The 15,738-nt window shown below is 36.6% G+C and overlaps 1 protein-coding gene across 1 annotated transcript in view; it reads left to right on the plus strand.

The window, feature by feature from the left end:
* The window catches only part of USH1C (USH1 protein network component harmonin), a 49,121-nt gene extending 33,602 nt beyond the window's left edge, over positions 1-15,519 (plus strand). The window contains exons 19-25 of the mRNA XM_086749627.1: positions 2,875-2,994; positions 9,226-9,267; positions 9,577-9,630; positions 9,778-9,877; positions 11,319-11,428; positions 12,157-12,212; positions 14,154-15,519. Of these exons, the coding sequence (XP_086605753.1) occupies positions 2,875-2,994; positions 9,226-9,267; positions 9,577-9,630; positions 9,778-9,877; positions 11,319-11,428; positions 12,157-12,212; positions 14,154-14,166 (495 nt within the window). The 3' untranslated portion in view covers positions 14,167-15,519. The remainder of the gene's footprint in view (positions 1-2,874; positions 2,995-9,225; positions 9,268-9,576; positions 9,631-9,777; positions 9,878-11,318; positions 11,429-12,156; positions 12,213-14,153) is intronic.
* The last annotated feature ends 219 nt before the right edge of the window (positions 15,520-15,738 follow it).

Raw genomic sequence — 15,738 nt, forward strand, 5'->3', positions numbered from 1 at the left:
GATCTCACTTTAGGAGAGAAATGGCGGTTGTTTCATCATAATTCCCGTTGCTAACCACTGTAGTGGGATTCATGTACTCATTTTTGTGGCAAAAGATTCTTACATGTTTCATACAATAGAAGAGGATTCCATATGGTCACTTCTTTCCTTTTCTTTCTGCATGGATTGACTGACTTTGACTGACTACATTGCTGGTTTTCTTTTTTCTTTTTTTTTTTTTAATGTTTACTTGGAAATACTAATCTTTGTTTTTGCATTATTCTGGTTGGGGTGGGGAAGGATATGTAAATTAATCGGGGAAAACTGGCAGAATATTTCTATGTGAATAATTGCCCTAATGTGAACTATGAATCTCTTCTTAAAAACTTAAGTAGACCTCTGAGAGTGCTTAATCTATGTTTGAAGTACTTACATTGGAGAATATGCTAGACGCACTGAAATGGAGATGTCAGGTGTTCTTATGGATAACAGGTTTCCCAAGTTACTTGCAAAATAAAAGTAATGTGAAATGACAGAAGTGTACAAAATACTATCCCTCAGAGAAGTACATTCTCCTAATACTAATAGAAAATACTCAGATAAAAGAGGTAATATAGGAACTGCTATACTAGATCTGACTCCAAACCCATGTTCTCCAATATATGTTTCTGGCAGTTTTTCACTGCTAGATATATTAAAGAAAAGAGGTTGATCATTAAAGAAAAGTATATCAGGCAACAACAACCAAAAATAAATTTGCCTTCAAAAATGATAAGTCAGTTTTCACTGAATATAATTAGTGTATATGAAGAAAGAACTAAACTCTTGGTAAAGCATTAATATTGAGCCAAAGCTGCTTTGCCATAAGTAGATAACCCAGTATTCCTGATGTGGTTTCAGACATGGAAGACAAATCAGAAGCTGGACAATTTATCCTTGCTGCTTTTTAAAAAGTCAATTTTTATCACCACATTTAAGCAGAACAGTGCATTTATTTTACTTCAGTGATAAAAGATCTTGTGTTTATGCGTGCTAAAGCCAAAAATAAGAAAACTGTTGTTGTCCCATATGTTTACTTTTCTCATATTACTCAAACTGGTAAATCTTCTCTATCTTGCTAAGGTTTTTCCCCAGATCATTTAATTTCAAGTTCAGCTTGAACAAATACCTAACAAAATGAATGAAATCCTGTCAAATACAGTCTCCACAACTAACTGTTGAAATATCTGATATAAGTTGATCCGTTTCTCAAAATTATTATTAGCTATATACATTATATGAACCCAGTACTAAGTCTGTTACTGTTTAGGTTGTAAGAAACACTTCCCACCTTGGCAAAGTATCTTCTGTGCCAAGCAGTATGCTGGTATGTCATGTACTATTAATAATGGCTGTCGTTTTATGAACTTCCTATGTAATGCTAATGTCAAGGAAATGTCAAGGGTTTAAATTAGCATGACTAATTTATTTCAAATTCAGCACTTACATTCATGTGCATGGATCCATTGCTGTGTTACAAGATACCTAATAGCAGGTAGTGAAAGTGACTTCTAGTGGTCTAAGAACTTCATATTTCAACACTTCAGCAACATACGGTCCTTGTTTGCATCTTCTGTGTGTCTGTATGTCATGGAACATATACTTCATTCTTCTGTCAAGACAGACAAAAGGAAGTAGAGCCAATTTGTATTTTAACCATAATGGGTGCTAAGAAGCAAACTTGCTTCTCAGAAGAACCAACATTTGTTCGATAACTCTTTACAATCACTTTGATTCAGGATGGCCGAATGTCAGGTTTCCCCATTCTGAGGCACATTAGAAAAGTCTGTCTCTAAATTGTGCAACTCCAGGAGAAATCATCCAGTTCCAGTGCAACTTTAACAAGTTGATACCTGTGAATCTGCTGCTTCTTCTAAGATCAGAAAGCTTAATGATATGATATATTTTGTGATGTGGAACAACATTAGTTGTGGGATATCCACAGGGACTTTCAAAGATCTAGTTCCAAAACTTTTTTCTTAAATTATTTTAAATAGGAGGGGAAAAAAAAAGACAAACAAAAACACCCCCCGAATTTCCCTATTTAAAACAAATAAAAAGTGGCTTAACAAATTTGCTGGAAGCAATTCAAATAATTTCAGAGGATACAGCTTGTACTATATTAATGATGTCTGGAATACATGACATTTCCTATGAGAAACATTGACAACAGTGTGCTGAGAGCTGCTGGGGTTAAGTCAGAAACTAAATCCTCAGGGCTCAGTTTTGAACTCTTTTCTTAAATAAAACTAGGTTTGACGTCAGTGGGACTTTCGATTGAGTGAGAAGTGTACAATCGGGTTAGTATGTGCTAGGTGATTAGGTCTCAGATGCCTCTGGGTATCTGTACTTTGTAGAGTCAAGGGTAGGTAATTAGCGTAACTAACCCTTGCTCTTAAGTCAGGATAGATTAACTTGAAGTTCTTTATGGAAAGCTGATCACTGCAATCCTGGACAATTTCATCTTAAAATACATATTTAGCCATAGATTAGTTAAAATCTCATTTCAGGTTCACTATGTTCTTACGCTCAACTTCAGAATTTTTTTTTTCCCCTGTAGTTTGTCATTCAGTTCATTGTTTTTATGGAATAAATGCCAAAAGCAGGGAAGAGATTTTTCCATAATCTTGCTGGTGAAGTCAGAGTTTAGAGGAAAAAGCTACTGTTTGGATGCAAGAGAAATTATATTTTGGTTTGTTAACTTTTGTAAGTCTTAAAATAATTCTGTAAGCCTTTTGTTGCATTAGTGTCATTAAATTCATTACCATAAACTGTTTGTATTGAGGCATCTTGGTGAAATGATGGATTTGCGTAAATTTCGTTGTGAATTGTAATTTTCTTAAATTAACCCCATAGCAACTTGCTCCAAGTCCACCTACCCAACGACATCCAGGAGTACCAATAGTCTCTAAACCAGTCATGCTACATCCTAACCAAAACTTTATGGTCAGGCCAACAATCAAATCAGAGGCCCTGGTAAGCTTTTTAACGTTCTTCTTCCGAGTGCTGCAGTACTGTGGGGTTTGTTGTTGACTTGTTCTCAAATGGTTTTCTTGTTTTCTGCTAACTAAAATTAATGTAGATTTTCAAATGATCACTAATGGTAAGTAGAAAAGGATATTTTTCAGTTTTTTTGGGGTAATCTAAAAGTCACTCTTAGTGACAATTTTTGTCCTGAGATGCATAATTCCAAAGCAGTGTAGAGCTTTAAACTTTGTAGATCTTGTTTTTCATTTGTTCACATGCTGGTTCATATTTTTATAAATTCTGAATTCCTTTGTCAGAAATGAAATAGTAAAAATTAATTACTCTGTATTTTTCCATTGTAAATAGTGATGAACACACTTGAAATGTAGACATACAACTCACTGTTTCTTTTCCAGAGGCAAAAAGTGCGTTGTTGTATATTAGGCTCCAGTATACAGGTCATTCAGTGTGTTCTGCAAAGCTGACTCACAATCAAATTATTTTTCTTATTTCTTTTCCATTTCTGTTTCAAATGTAAATGAAGAAAAAACCGTCAGGCTAAATATTTTAGCACCAACCATGTAGCATCTTTGGGAATTGTGATATATGAGGAAAGGTGAGCCAAGGCTTACTGAAAAACAAAGACAAATACTGCTCTAACAGTATTTGCTCTGACAGCCCCCAAATGACAGCCCTGAAAATTAATCTAAGATACCTGATGGACAGATTAGTAGCATTTATTCCTGGGGGTCATCATGACTTATGCTGTTACAAGTAGAGTTGTCTGTCCGTTATACGTGTGTGTGTGTGTGTATATGTACAAGGCAGTGTATCGCAACATGCGATAGAGCTTTCTAAGTGATGGAAAATGCATCACATTTGCATTTCATTTATTTAATTACAAGCTTATGCTGTATCTAACAATGAATGATGGGCACAGTATTCCTAGCTGTCTTTCATTAAAATATTCTTGTTCCTTTATTTTCCCAGTTAATGGTTTGAACAAATGTTAGTGATACTGAGTAACCAGTTTTCCCACAGACATAGTTGTCTTGAAACTTCTATATTATAAATTGATTGAAATGATAAATGAAAGCAGTTTTTGTAAGTTGCTCAAGAGAAGGCTAAAACTAAAAAATAAACTAAAAAACAAACTAAAAATAAATTCAAATCACTCTAGCGTAGATGGTTCCTTCGGTTGTATGCATTGGTGGTTTGGAACTTTCATTGTGATTGTATTCAGTAATTCAGCATCTGTAAGCAATCTGAAATTCCTTAAGAAGGAATGAACAGAGTAAAATAATAATCTGTAGTTAATATAACCTAGCTCCTGAAAATAAATAACTGGTGTGCAAGTATAAACTAGTTTGCAAAATTGATAATACCCTTATGTGTGATCAGACAAATTGAAAATGTTGCTTGTGTTTTTTGTTACTGACGGCTTATAATTAGTTTGACAAATTGACATTAAACATGAGCGCGGCCTTGAATGCCTACGGCTGCTCTGGATCAAAATCAGTGTGAACTGTCTCTGCTGTACTTCAGTGAATTGGAATACACTTGTGGCAAAGGTAATTAAATTCTGGCTCAGAGAACAGGAGAGGTTTATTAGGACTTAGTGGTAGGGTTTTCAGAGAAGCAAAACCAACATGAACATTAGTGTCTGCTCTCCCAACTATCACAAATATGTGAGTTAGTGAGTTAGAAGACTTTGATGTACTTGCTGCTATTAAATTTTTTTTTGTCCCTCACTCCTTTGTGATTGGATGCAGCATTTCTGAAAGGAAGAATGAATATTTAAGCTTTCCTCTAATTTGCAAGATGTGAAGCCTGATTCTGCAGGACTGCAGTCTCGGGAGTTGAGACAGGTGCTTAGATACGTGCTGCAAGACATGTGATGATTGGAAATTTCAGTTATTATTTGCCATCTGTGTTGAAAATGAAATAATAATAATAAATAATAAAGGGGCTGAAGAGTTTTGTGGAAAATCTTGCCAGACTTCCCCAGAAGTCTTTCAAGACAGAAACTCAGTCTCTGTATTAATTAAATGCAGACCACAAATCTTTCGTTGACTCAGGAACAGATATATTTTTGCAAGTAATGATATGACTATAGGACACCAATGGAATCAGTAGTGAAACTGATAGATAGTCATTTGTTTTAAAGCAAATTGAGTTTAGAAATGTAAATAGTTTAGTTTAGTCTTTAGAAAGTTTCTCTTGTTTTGGAAGACTCAAATGTATTATCTGATCTGATACAGGGTTTTGGGTGGAAAATGTTTTTAAGAAATCTTAGGGTATGGAAATGTGCATTATTTATGTAGTTTCTCTAGAATTCTTTCCTCTTTGTATTCACTACTATTTCACTGTGTGTGTTCTCTCATTTTGAACAAGCACTAAAATATGCAAGTGTGATTCAGTTCCTAGAAGAGCAAAAAAAGTAGTGAGATTATTTTGAGTAGATGATACTCATTTACAGCAAAAAGTTAATATCTGGTTTGGCAATTTTCTTTCTTTTGCAGCCACAAGAGATGTTTAAAAGGATGGTGGTTTACAATTCATCATTTAGATCTAACAAAAAACAAGTAAAATAACATTTTTCCATGTTGTGTGTGGTGCTTCTTGTTTTGACTGATCATAAATTTAAACCTTTCCTTTCTAGTCCTGTTGCTCCTGTTTCTAAAACAGAGTACAAGACAGCCCTAGTGCATGAAAACTGCTAGTCTTTGTAAACTTTCAGCGTGTGCCTGTGGCTCCTGCTAATCTAGACAGGTGGAGAATGAGACGATAGTAAATCCTTCAGGCTGAACCATCTGTGACTACTTACATGATTAGTGCAATCTTAAAGATAGTCAAACAATGATAACTGATCTGATACTGGCAAGTTATTTTTTAATACTCCTTAAGTTTCCTTGTTTCTTTTAGTGTCCAGTTGCAATGCTTTCAGTAATAAAATATTTTCTTAGTTTAACAAATAGAGCTATTATCATAATGTAGTTATTGGTAGGAAATCAGAGGAACTGGTAATGGAAAGCACTTATTCATATAGCCTTTCTATATTGTGTAGGATTTTTTTTGCCGTGTTACTACTTTTATTGATTTCCTCTGTCATAGTGATGAAGTTTTAATCTCTTCTTCTTTGGTTGACTGCTGGCTTAATAGATGGTCCCCTGAATAAGCGAACTTTGTGCTTAACTTCTCTGCTGCTGTTAAATGTGCCAGTTTCTGTGCAGAACACCTAAGTTAGATGCATTGCCATGGTATATGAAAATATTGGTACACAGTTATGAGCTCACAATATGAGCTTCTGAGTGGTAAACCATTAAGATTAGTAATGATTTTTTTCTTTTTTTGGGTCAGTTTCAGTCTAGATCTAGAAGGGAAACCTGGATTTGACTGAGGTAAATCAAACTTTGAGATTGTTCAGTTCCCCTTGAATGTTAGTACGTTCTGTTTATGTAGCAGTGGAGTTCTCAGCAAATGTTGCTTTTGGAAAATTTTATTATATCTGGTTACAGGTTTCCCTCTTAATTCTTGTTTTGAGTTTATTTCAGTTAGTTCTCAATTGATACTGACTATTGATGCTAGAAACTTCAGTGAGCAGCATCATTGGCTTAGGTGCTTGTGAGGATTTTTGTTTGTTTGGTGTTGTGGGTTTTTTTCTTTTTAAAGTAGTAACTTTACCTTTCATCTAGAAGTCCAGACAGATAGTTGAGCAGTCAAACATTTTAATGTTCCAGATTCTACTTATTCTTCAGTCCTATGAATGTTACTGTAAGACAAGAAAGGATTAGAATGGTCTTAACACTTTCACCTGAGGTGTCCTGAGTCGTGGGAGGGTAGGCTTAGCACTGTGGTTTCCACTTGGTGTTGCTTGGTTCATTAGTCCCTACTTGGATATGGAGTGTGCTCTCTGCTCTCTGAATTTGTGATGCTCATTTCTGGGAAGATTTATTACAGTTCAGCGAATGTCTTCATTGTATCATAGCTGTATTTGTACATTATTTGATTCAGATCATATAACTTCGTTGCTTGCAGGTTTTTTGTTGTGGGGTTTTTAGGGGTGGGTTTTTTTTTTCCTGTTTAAAAAATATTTTCCCAGGAAAATTTTCTTCAAGGGAACATCTGTTTTTCGTGAGGGTGACCTGGGACAAAGAGAGTTCAATGACTTCCTTTGGATTACATAATGAATTAGTAACTTGGCTGAGATTGGTGTTCTTTCCTCTAACTTGCTTGCTCCGAGTCTGTAGATGTCTACTTCAGCCACGATTCCAAAGTTCAATACAAATTCAGCTGTTTGAACTATTAGTTGTTTAGGTAGATATCATTGTAAAATCTTTCTCTTACAGTATTAGTAAAACTATTCATAATATTCATACACTTTGTAAATTAATGAGTGATTGTTTTTTTCCCCGAAGATTAAATTCTACCATTGCTGAAGTCTGTGATCAAATTCCAATTTATTTAGTTCCTCAAAGTTAGAAGTTAACAAATGTAATGCAATCCATACTAATTTAAATGCTAAATAAGGTCTCTCATCCCAAAAGATGCTTTTAATACCTATTTCCCTATTTAAAAAAAAACCCACTTGGGGCAGTAAGCAAAAGTTCTGCAGTTGTGCCCGGAAGATTTAGCTCTCTGGAGCCTGTGGAGACAAAGTCATGCTTCAACATTTGCAAATGTTTCTTCTGTCTCAGAAGAAACACAGAATGAGGACGTGATTTGCTTACGTTGGTCTTCTGATCTCAGGGAAAAGGTGAAGAGAGAGACAACCTGCAGGAAAGCCAGCGTTCATGCTGTACAATTCACTATGCCTGTCTGTAATGACGGCCAGTCCACGCAAGAGTCATCAGCACCACTGTTGCATGGTCTATATAAGGGTGGTTAGACAAATGGGCAGCGCTCTTTACATTTGAGGGTCTGCTAATGCAGACCTATGTAGTAGGTCGAGATCTGACCCCAGAGGATCATTTTATAGTCATGTGAAAATTATACAGGCAACTAAGAGAGATGATAAAGACGATAACAAGAGGAGGCATTCATGTTTTCTGCTGCAAGTTTTGACATTTAACAGCCAGCCCTTGAAGATACCAGAGGAACCGTAAGCTGTGCATTTGATTTACAAGTGAAAAAAGGCTGAGCTGGAATATATTTAGTCATCAGATGGATCCAGTATGAAAGAGGGCAATAATGGCTATATCAAGCCTGATCACACACTGAACCACTGGCCTGCATCAGATGCCTTTCCTGCTGTGGCAGCAAAAGGTTTTGTGGTTCTGTGTTGTTCCCGTATCCCCAGGTTATTGCGGCTTGGAGCCACAAGAGTGATACAGCATTTAGGTCCCTCAGTAAAGATTTCTGTTAAGTCCTGAAGTCCATCCTTTAACGTGCAGGGTAAGTTAAGGGTAAGATTTTTTTTTTTATAAATCTCCAGCATTGCCCACACAGTGTCACCCAGTAACTCCTAATCCTCCTCAAGAAACCACCACCCAAGCGCCATTAATTCCCAGTTGCTGGCTGAGGAGCTGTCATCTTAGCAGGAGGCATAACTCCTGTGTTTTCCCTGCAGTGTTGGCCTGACAAGGGTAATGCTCTAGGTTCTGAAAGTTTAAGAAGGTATGGGTCCTCCCAAAGCTTAAACAATGCTCGACCATTTCAGACATTCCCTGTCAAAACTTTTAAATCCTCCACAGAACCATATGAAAACCGAATTGGTGGTTGTCCTGCGGCATGGAGCCAACTTCTTGAAACTCCATGGAAAGGAGAAGAGAAATGGGCTGGAAGAGGGTTCTACAACCCAGACACTGTGGAGTAGTGTTGCCGACAGGTGTTGCCTGTCACTTCTGCCTGTGTTAGATAGTGCCCAACATGGTGATAGTCCCAAGAAAGGTTGCTCAGAACAGTGTGGCAGAACATACCTGACCATGATGCTTTCAAGATTTGTTTCTGTTCTGTCAAGCGTAGAGAGGAACCGCAGAGCTGACAGAGTGGTAAGCCATTCCTCAGAATTGCTCTGTAGTATGACGAGCTGAAACTGCTGATCTGCCATAAGGTTTTGAAATGTTTTCTGACTGTCAGGATGGACTATTTGCAAACACTCTGTGCTTTTCTCTATTTACTCTCTTCTTTCATAGCTTACACAATTATATGTTCTCTCACTAATAAATAAAATGGAGTTTGTGTGTTTAAGTGTGTGCATGAGCCTGACGTTTTTACAATTAAGTATTGTTTTATTCTCAGGGCTTCCAGAAATATTTGGAAGATTTTGATCCATATTCAATGGTAAGAAGAGAATTCAAATATGTCTGTTTAATATGAAATACACTGGGAAAAAAAACCACATCCTTAATTTTGAGAGCTGGGAGGGGGTAAGATTTTTGCTCATTGATTTGATGGGGCTTGCATATTTGTCTTTTCTAGTGATGTTGAAAGGGAGCTTTCTAACGTGAAAAGATGATCTGGTGTTCTGATCTTCCTCTAACACTATTTTGGAGGAGGGAAATGTCCCTTTTCTCCCATAAGCTTTGTAGATCATTGTAATTGTTTTGTGCTTCCAAGGTGGAAATCACTAATCATTATATGTTTTCATAGTTTACCCCAGAGCAGATTATGGGAAAAGATGTACGGCTATTACGAATTAAAAAGGTAAATACTATATTATTTGATTGATTGATATTTAAAGGGTTCATGTAAGCATATACAGTCCCATTTATTGGGAAGAAGTAAAGATTAAGCTCCTATTGATGGCAAAAATTAACAGCCCTTTCTGAACTAAAACTCTTTTTTTAACAGGAAGGATCATTAGACCTTGCAGTTGAGGGAGGAATTGATTCGCCTATTGGAAGGATAGTTGTGTCTGCCATCTATGAGGGTGGTGCTGCAGACAAACATGGTAAGTAACAATAGGCAATTTGAATGCTGCTGCAAAGTGGCTTCTTAGCTGACTGAGAGTTGTTGGCTGACTTCATAGCTATGCCTGGTACTGAGAGGCACACTTAAATCATCCAAGGCAGCAAAGTTCTGTCTCAGCTTAGAAAGAAGCTCATGGTTTGAAGGTGCTAATTAAATTAACAATTATGTAAATGTTCTAAATAGTGTTTAAGAAAAAAGAGTCACTGCTGCTATATTTTTATCATAACTGACTTTTCAGTAACGTGGCCTGAAAATGCGGAGCTGTTCTCTTCATAAGGACTCCCCTTTTTCTAGTCTGATATAAAAAAAAAAAACAAAACACCAAAAAAAAAAAAACCCCCAAAAAATCAAACAAAAACAAAAAAAGAGGAAACACCAACACCTGATTCTCTGGGGTATTCTGTTAATTAAGGAAAGCAGAATATGGTCTTCATGATTTCACCATTAGCAATGACATTTGTAGTATTTCCTTGTGCAAAACAATTAATGCAATTACTAGGCCATGGCTACACTACAGTGCTTAGTTTTGTTCTTAATGCTACTTTGAATAGTAATTTGTTTTGTAAAACACCTGGCTTTACTCCCAAAATCATACTAAAGGCCAGAGCCTTCTGATTAACAGCTTAGCTCTCTGGAAGGTACAAGAACGTGCATACAAACACATCCAGGCTTTGCTCCTGGTGGCCAGTCTCTCATCCTTTCCTTGAGAACCATGGTGATGACCAGGTAGATGGACAGGACAATATCTCCTTACATTGTCTTTGCTGACCTTGTCCCAGCCTGCACCTGTGTTTGTCACTCCTGCTGTGAAAACATATCAGCCCCTTGATCTCTCAAGTACGCTGTCTCTCTTCAGCTCTTCACTGTTGTGAGGTTCTCTTATAGCTAAGGCTGTTCTGTTACCATCTGTGTTTTCCTTCCTTCAAATCCAGTCCCAGTTAGCTGGTTGTTTCCATTCTAGATTAGAAATTCAAAATCAGTTCTAAGGACTAAACATTGCACACACTCTTGCAAAGGAATTACAGTCCTGCAAGCCCTTGACAAATGCCACTCATACCTTCAGGTATGAAACAAGTAATGCTGCCATTTTTGTAGTAGTAACAGTATACAATCAACCACAATTTGTAAGCTGTATAGATGGATCACCCAGGCAGGCAAACTGCTGCTACAGAAGATCTTACTGAACTAGTTTTTTACTGGTCATGATCAATAAGAGATTAGTGTGGCTTTTCCATGCCTGAAAATTCCTTTTGCTTTTGCCTGTAGCAAACTTCCTTGTCTCTGTCAATTTTTAGTGAAAGCCTTCACATGTAGTGAAGACACTTTTCATTATACTCAGTACTACATAAATATGGAACAGAAAAGACTTACAGAATTTTTTTTGCTTATGCATATATATACGATATTGGTCTTTTCACCAGGAGGCATAGTGAAAGGGGACGAAATACTAGCTGTAAATGGCAAGATACTAATTGACAGCAGGCTGGCAGAAGCACAGGCAACTCTAGCAAAAGCTTGGAACGTGGGTGGGGTAAGTAACCTCAAATACTTTTTCATTCTACCTACAACGCTCATATGAGGTACAGTTTTCTCTGATGACACTGTCACATCAACATGAATAAGGTTGCAAATAGCAAAAGTAAGAGGTATGCCATGTACTACCAAAGTGAACTGAAATCTGCAGAAGATATTGGTATATAGCGTCTCTGAAAATCATGCATGTAATTTACTGTGGAAGTTCATGGCATTTAGCCACATGTCAGGACTGGTACTTAAACACATTACATTCTGAGTGTTTATAGTACATTTATCTTATAGTACATTTATCTGTAGAATCTCTCTTTGATCTTGAAAATTACTTGCAAGCTGATCGGAATTTTGTGATAATAGCATAGCTTGTCTTTGTTTTCTTAATGTACAAGTAACTCTGCACTTCAGCTACGTTGAGTGTTTTCTCAGAAAGAACTGTATTAATTCCTAAGGTGACCAAATACAGGATGATTCTTAGAATAATTGTTTTCAAAAGATTCTTGTAAGACCAGTAAGTCTGTCTTTAATTTCAGGGTACAAATCAAACAGCTCAATCTTGAAATGGTATTCCGATAGAAGTCTTTCACAGAGATCTTTCTGCCGCTCCCTATGGTTTTCCAGGGATAGATTGCCTTCCTCATTCTCTATCTAACATTCCATGATAGTCCACTGACCATCTCTAAAAGCAGTATTTAGCAGCACATGTTTGCCTGTGCATTTCTTTTTCAGGATTGGATTGACTTAGTCATCGCAGTATCACCTCCAAAGGAATATGATGATGAAATGTAAGTGCATAAGCTTTCTTTCTCTGGAGATTAAAAGGCTCTTAACCAGAGTCTATACAGTTTGGGTTTTTTATCAGACATATTTTCAGTATTTATTTCTTGTGGACTACATAACCTTCTGAATCACATGGTTGTTAATTTGATAGTTGTAAGTAGCTATCATGCATTACAACTGGAACAGGTTGCCCCAGGTAGATGCCCCATCCCTGGAAACATTCAAGGCCAGGTTGGACGGAGCTCTGAGCAACCTGATCTGGTTGAAGATGTCCCTGCTCCTTGTGGGGGAGTTCAACTAGATGACCTTTAAAGATCCCTTCCAACCCAAACTATTCTATGATTACAGCAGTGGTTTCCCAGACTTTTCAAAATAGTGATTTTCAAAACTAGTTGTATGTGAGTACACATACACTCATACTTCTGGTTTAAAGTTTGAGGATTTTTTGTGGTAGTGGGTTTTGGTTTTTTTTTTTTAAATTGCTTACTTCAATCTAAACCATTTACTGTGGTCCCATGGATTATAATTTGGGGAAACAAATGCCCATAAGCATTCTTCAACACAACCAGACATTTAATTCTGTTTTGTGGGATTTTTTTTTTGTTAGATTGCAGTTACTGTCCTTGTCTAAGCCAACCTAAGTGTAAAATTTTCTGAAGAGCTAAGTGATTTGTGTCTTGGCAATTTGTGATGTTCCCAGAGTCCTTTTTTTAAAGATAATCAATGTAGATGTGAAACAGAAAAATCCATGGTTTAAAGCGCAATAGAGCTATCAAGTTGATACAACTTGCTCTACTTTGGACAAACAGTTTCAAAAGCAAGACCAATGTGTTATAGCTTGACTGAAGGAAAAGATTTGAAGATGTCTTTACTACTAAGTAAAATGGCAGAGGAAAGCTTAACCTCAACTCTTGTTCTATGTAGAATACTAGAGTATTAGTTGTAAATCAGCATAATTTTAGTGGCTAACACCAACTGAAGATCACTGTAAAATTGTGTTTGATACCTGTGCATAAACTAACAAGCAAGGAAATAACTGTCACTATTATTTTTCTTTTCATATCCTGTATATTTAGCCCTACTATTCCCTCATCAACAGTCAGTCCCAACACACACAGAAAGGTTTTTGAAGTCAGTGCACCTGTTTACAGACAAGGGTATCTCCTGCAGCTGTAGCCACTGCAGTGTTCCCTCATGGTGAATAGCCAGACCTGGGTTAACATGACTGTTCATTGTGAGGCTGCATTATTTTTTCAGCATGTGCCTGGCTGTTCATTGCATGCCACGCTTGCTTTTGTTCCTGGCATACTGGAGTGTTCTTTGGGCTTGTGCCATGCCTGTCCTGTTAAAATATAAGCATTTAGTTTCTACTTCATAATGTTCCTTAGAGGTCCTCTGCAGAATTGGTCATCTACCAGACTATAAAATAAATAGGCTCTGTCTAAACAAGTAGGTTTAATCTATTTTTTTTTCCTTGTCTGTGGACAACTGCTGTGGCTTTGGTGAATTCATAAGTATGTAAATAACTACAAATTACTTCCTTGTTAAGGCTTGTCCAAAGAACAAGTTTCCATTTGTATTATGTGACAGTGTGCCTGTTAACAAGTATTCATGACTGTTTGGTTTTCACTGAAGTTTGTCTGTGTTAATTTGTCACTATACAATGGGTTTATCCCAAAAATATCCTTGTGTCACAAACTCGGTTTACTGTCTACGGTTTCTCCACGCTGTAATGACTGTAAGTACAGTCATAGATCTCTAGAAGAACCAAGGAAAGATTTCTTGTTGCATGTGGGTATTTGTGGTGGTCTCAATTATTACTTACAATACAAATCAAAATGAGTCAACTGAGATCTAGACATATAATATTATCCTTACCAGGAAGACTAAAAATTGCACTACAGCTAACAGAATCTGTTTTGCACTCTCTCTCTTTTTTTCTGCAGGACATTTTTTTAAAGAAGACTACGCTGGAGAAATTAAGTCTTTCCCCTGCAGAAACCTGCTGCTCTGTAAATTAATAGGAAATCAATAACCACATGAAATGCATCTTTATTTGAAAGAAATGTGAACAATCAGTCCTGTTAATTGAACTAGAGACTTCAGATTCTTCAGGTAATTTAGTAATTTCAAATCATTCTACAGACATACAGCAAGAAATTTTTGCAAGATTATTGGGAAGGACTGCCAGTGAGCATAGTTTGTTCTGTGAGAACTCCATCTATTTTCTGCTGTTTTGTGGAGCCAAATTTTGAAGATTATCTTCCAGTTTTCCTGGAAATAGGCACCAAAATGGCAAACAAAGATAAACCACAGATGTCTGTTCCCACATGCAACGCTTGTTATTACACATTCACAGGCTGGTTTGGGTGTGAAAAGGATTGTATTTTTACTCTGTACGTAGTGATTTTCCATGGGGAAATAGGAATGAATATAGGTAACTTCTGTTCTCACTCATATTCTTGTAGCTCTCTTAATGTCCATTTCTGTTGCTCAGTTGTGAGTTGTTTTGAGTATAAAAACTCTACTAGTGGAAGAACTAGGAATACTAGGAGTCCTAGCATTATAAGGAATCATTTTGGTGATGTTTATATGGAGTAAAGAATCTTGTCTACCAGCAAACAAAATAGCTAGCAAATAGTCCAGATAAAATTATTATGTGTAGTCACAGTTACACTACCGCATATTTGTATTGGTGGGAAAAATTACTCCCTCATGTAGTCATGGGTGGAAAATTTGAGTGTGATTCACAGCCTGCAGTTATGTACTTTGTTCTCAGTGAGCCTATGTACATGACTAAACTGCAGGAAGTCACCAAGTGTAACACTTTACTCTTGGTTGACTATCTCTTCTGTTTAAGTAAATTCCTCAAGACCATAAAATCTATACTAACCTGAGTTTAAATAAGTATGATTACATTTGTAGACGTAGTAATTTCTTTATGTTATCAAGATACCTCATTAGAAATGTCTTTGTCTTCCTTCCTTCCTTGATTCTGCCAGTTTGTCTTCTGTTTATTATATTGTGTTTAGGTTTTTCTTACCTGGACTAATGAGAGCCAGTTTGTAGTTCTTTGCAATATCAAATTCCCACTGAAATCTTGTCTTTTCAAGGTTTGGAAACCCTCCTTTCTGTAACACAGAAAAATAACAATTACATTCTTGAGAACTCTGTCCTTATATGGAGATAATTAATTATGTTGACTTCATTTGCAGTATTGTTCCAGTATGACAATTAATGTGTCTGGCAGGGTACAAATGTTGAAATGTTTAAAATTTTAACTCTTACAACTAATCCAGAAATAAAATTACAGTTGCCAAATGGAAGAAGTCTTGTTTCCTCTTTGTCTCTGGGTTTGTACATCAAAGTAATAGTTAATCTGCTGAAGTACACAGATTTCTGAGTTCATCTTTAGCAACAGACCCATTTGTTACAGAATGCCACCCTTGTGGAATTCAAAAGAAAATTCGCTCCACACAGTAGGGAATTTTCACTCAGCTGAGCTGCAGTAATCTTTTACTGAGCTTTTAT

Source organism: Chlamydotis macqueenii, chromosome 5 (genome assembly GCF_036417535.1).
Source record: "Chlamydotis macqueenii isolate bChlMac1 chromosome 5, bChlMac1.mat, whole genome shotgun sequence".
Taxonomy (NCBI): Eukaryota; Metazoa; Chordata; class Aves; order Otidiformes; family Otididae; genus Chlamydotis; species Chlamydotis macqueenii.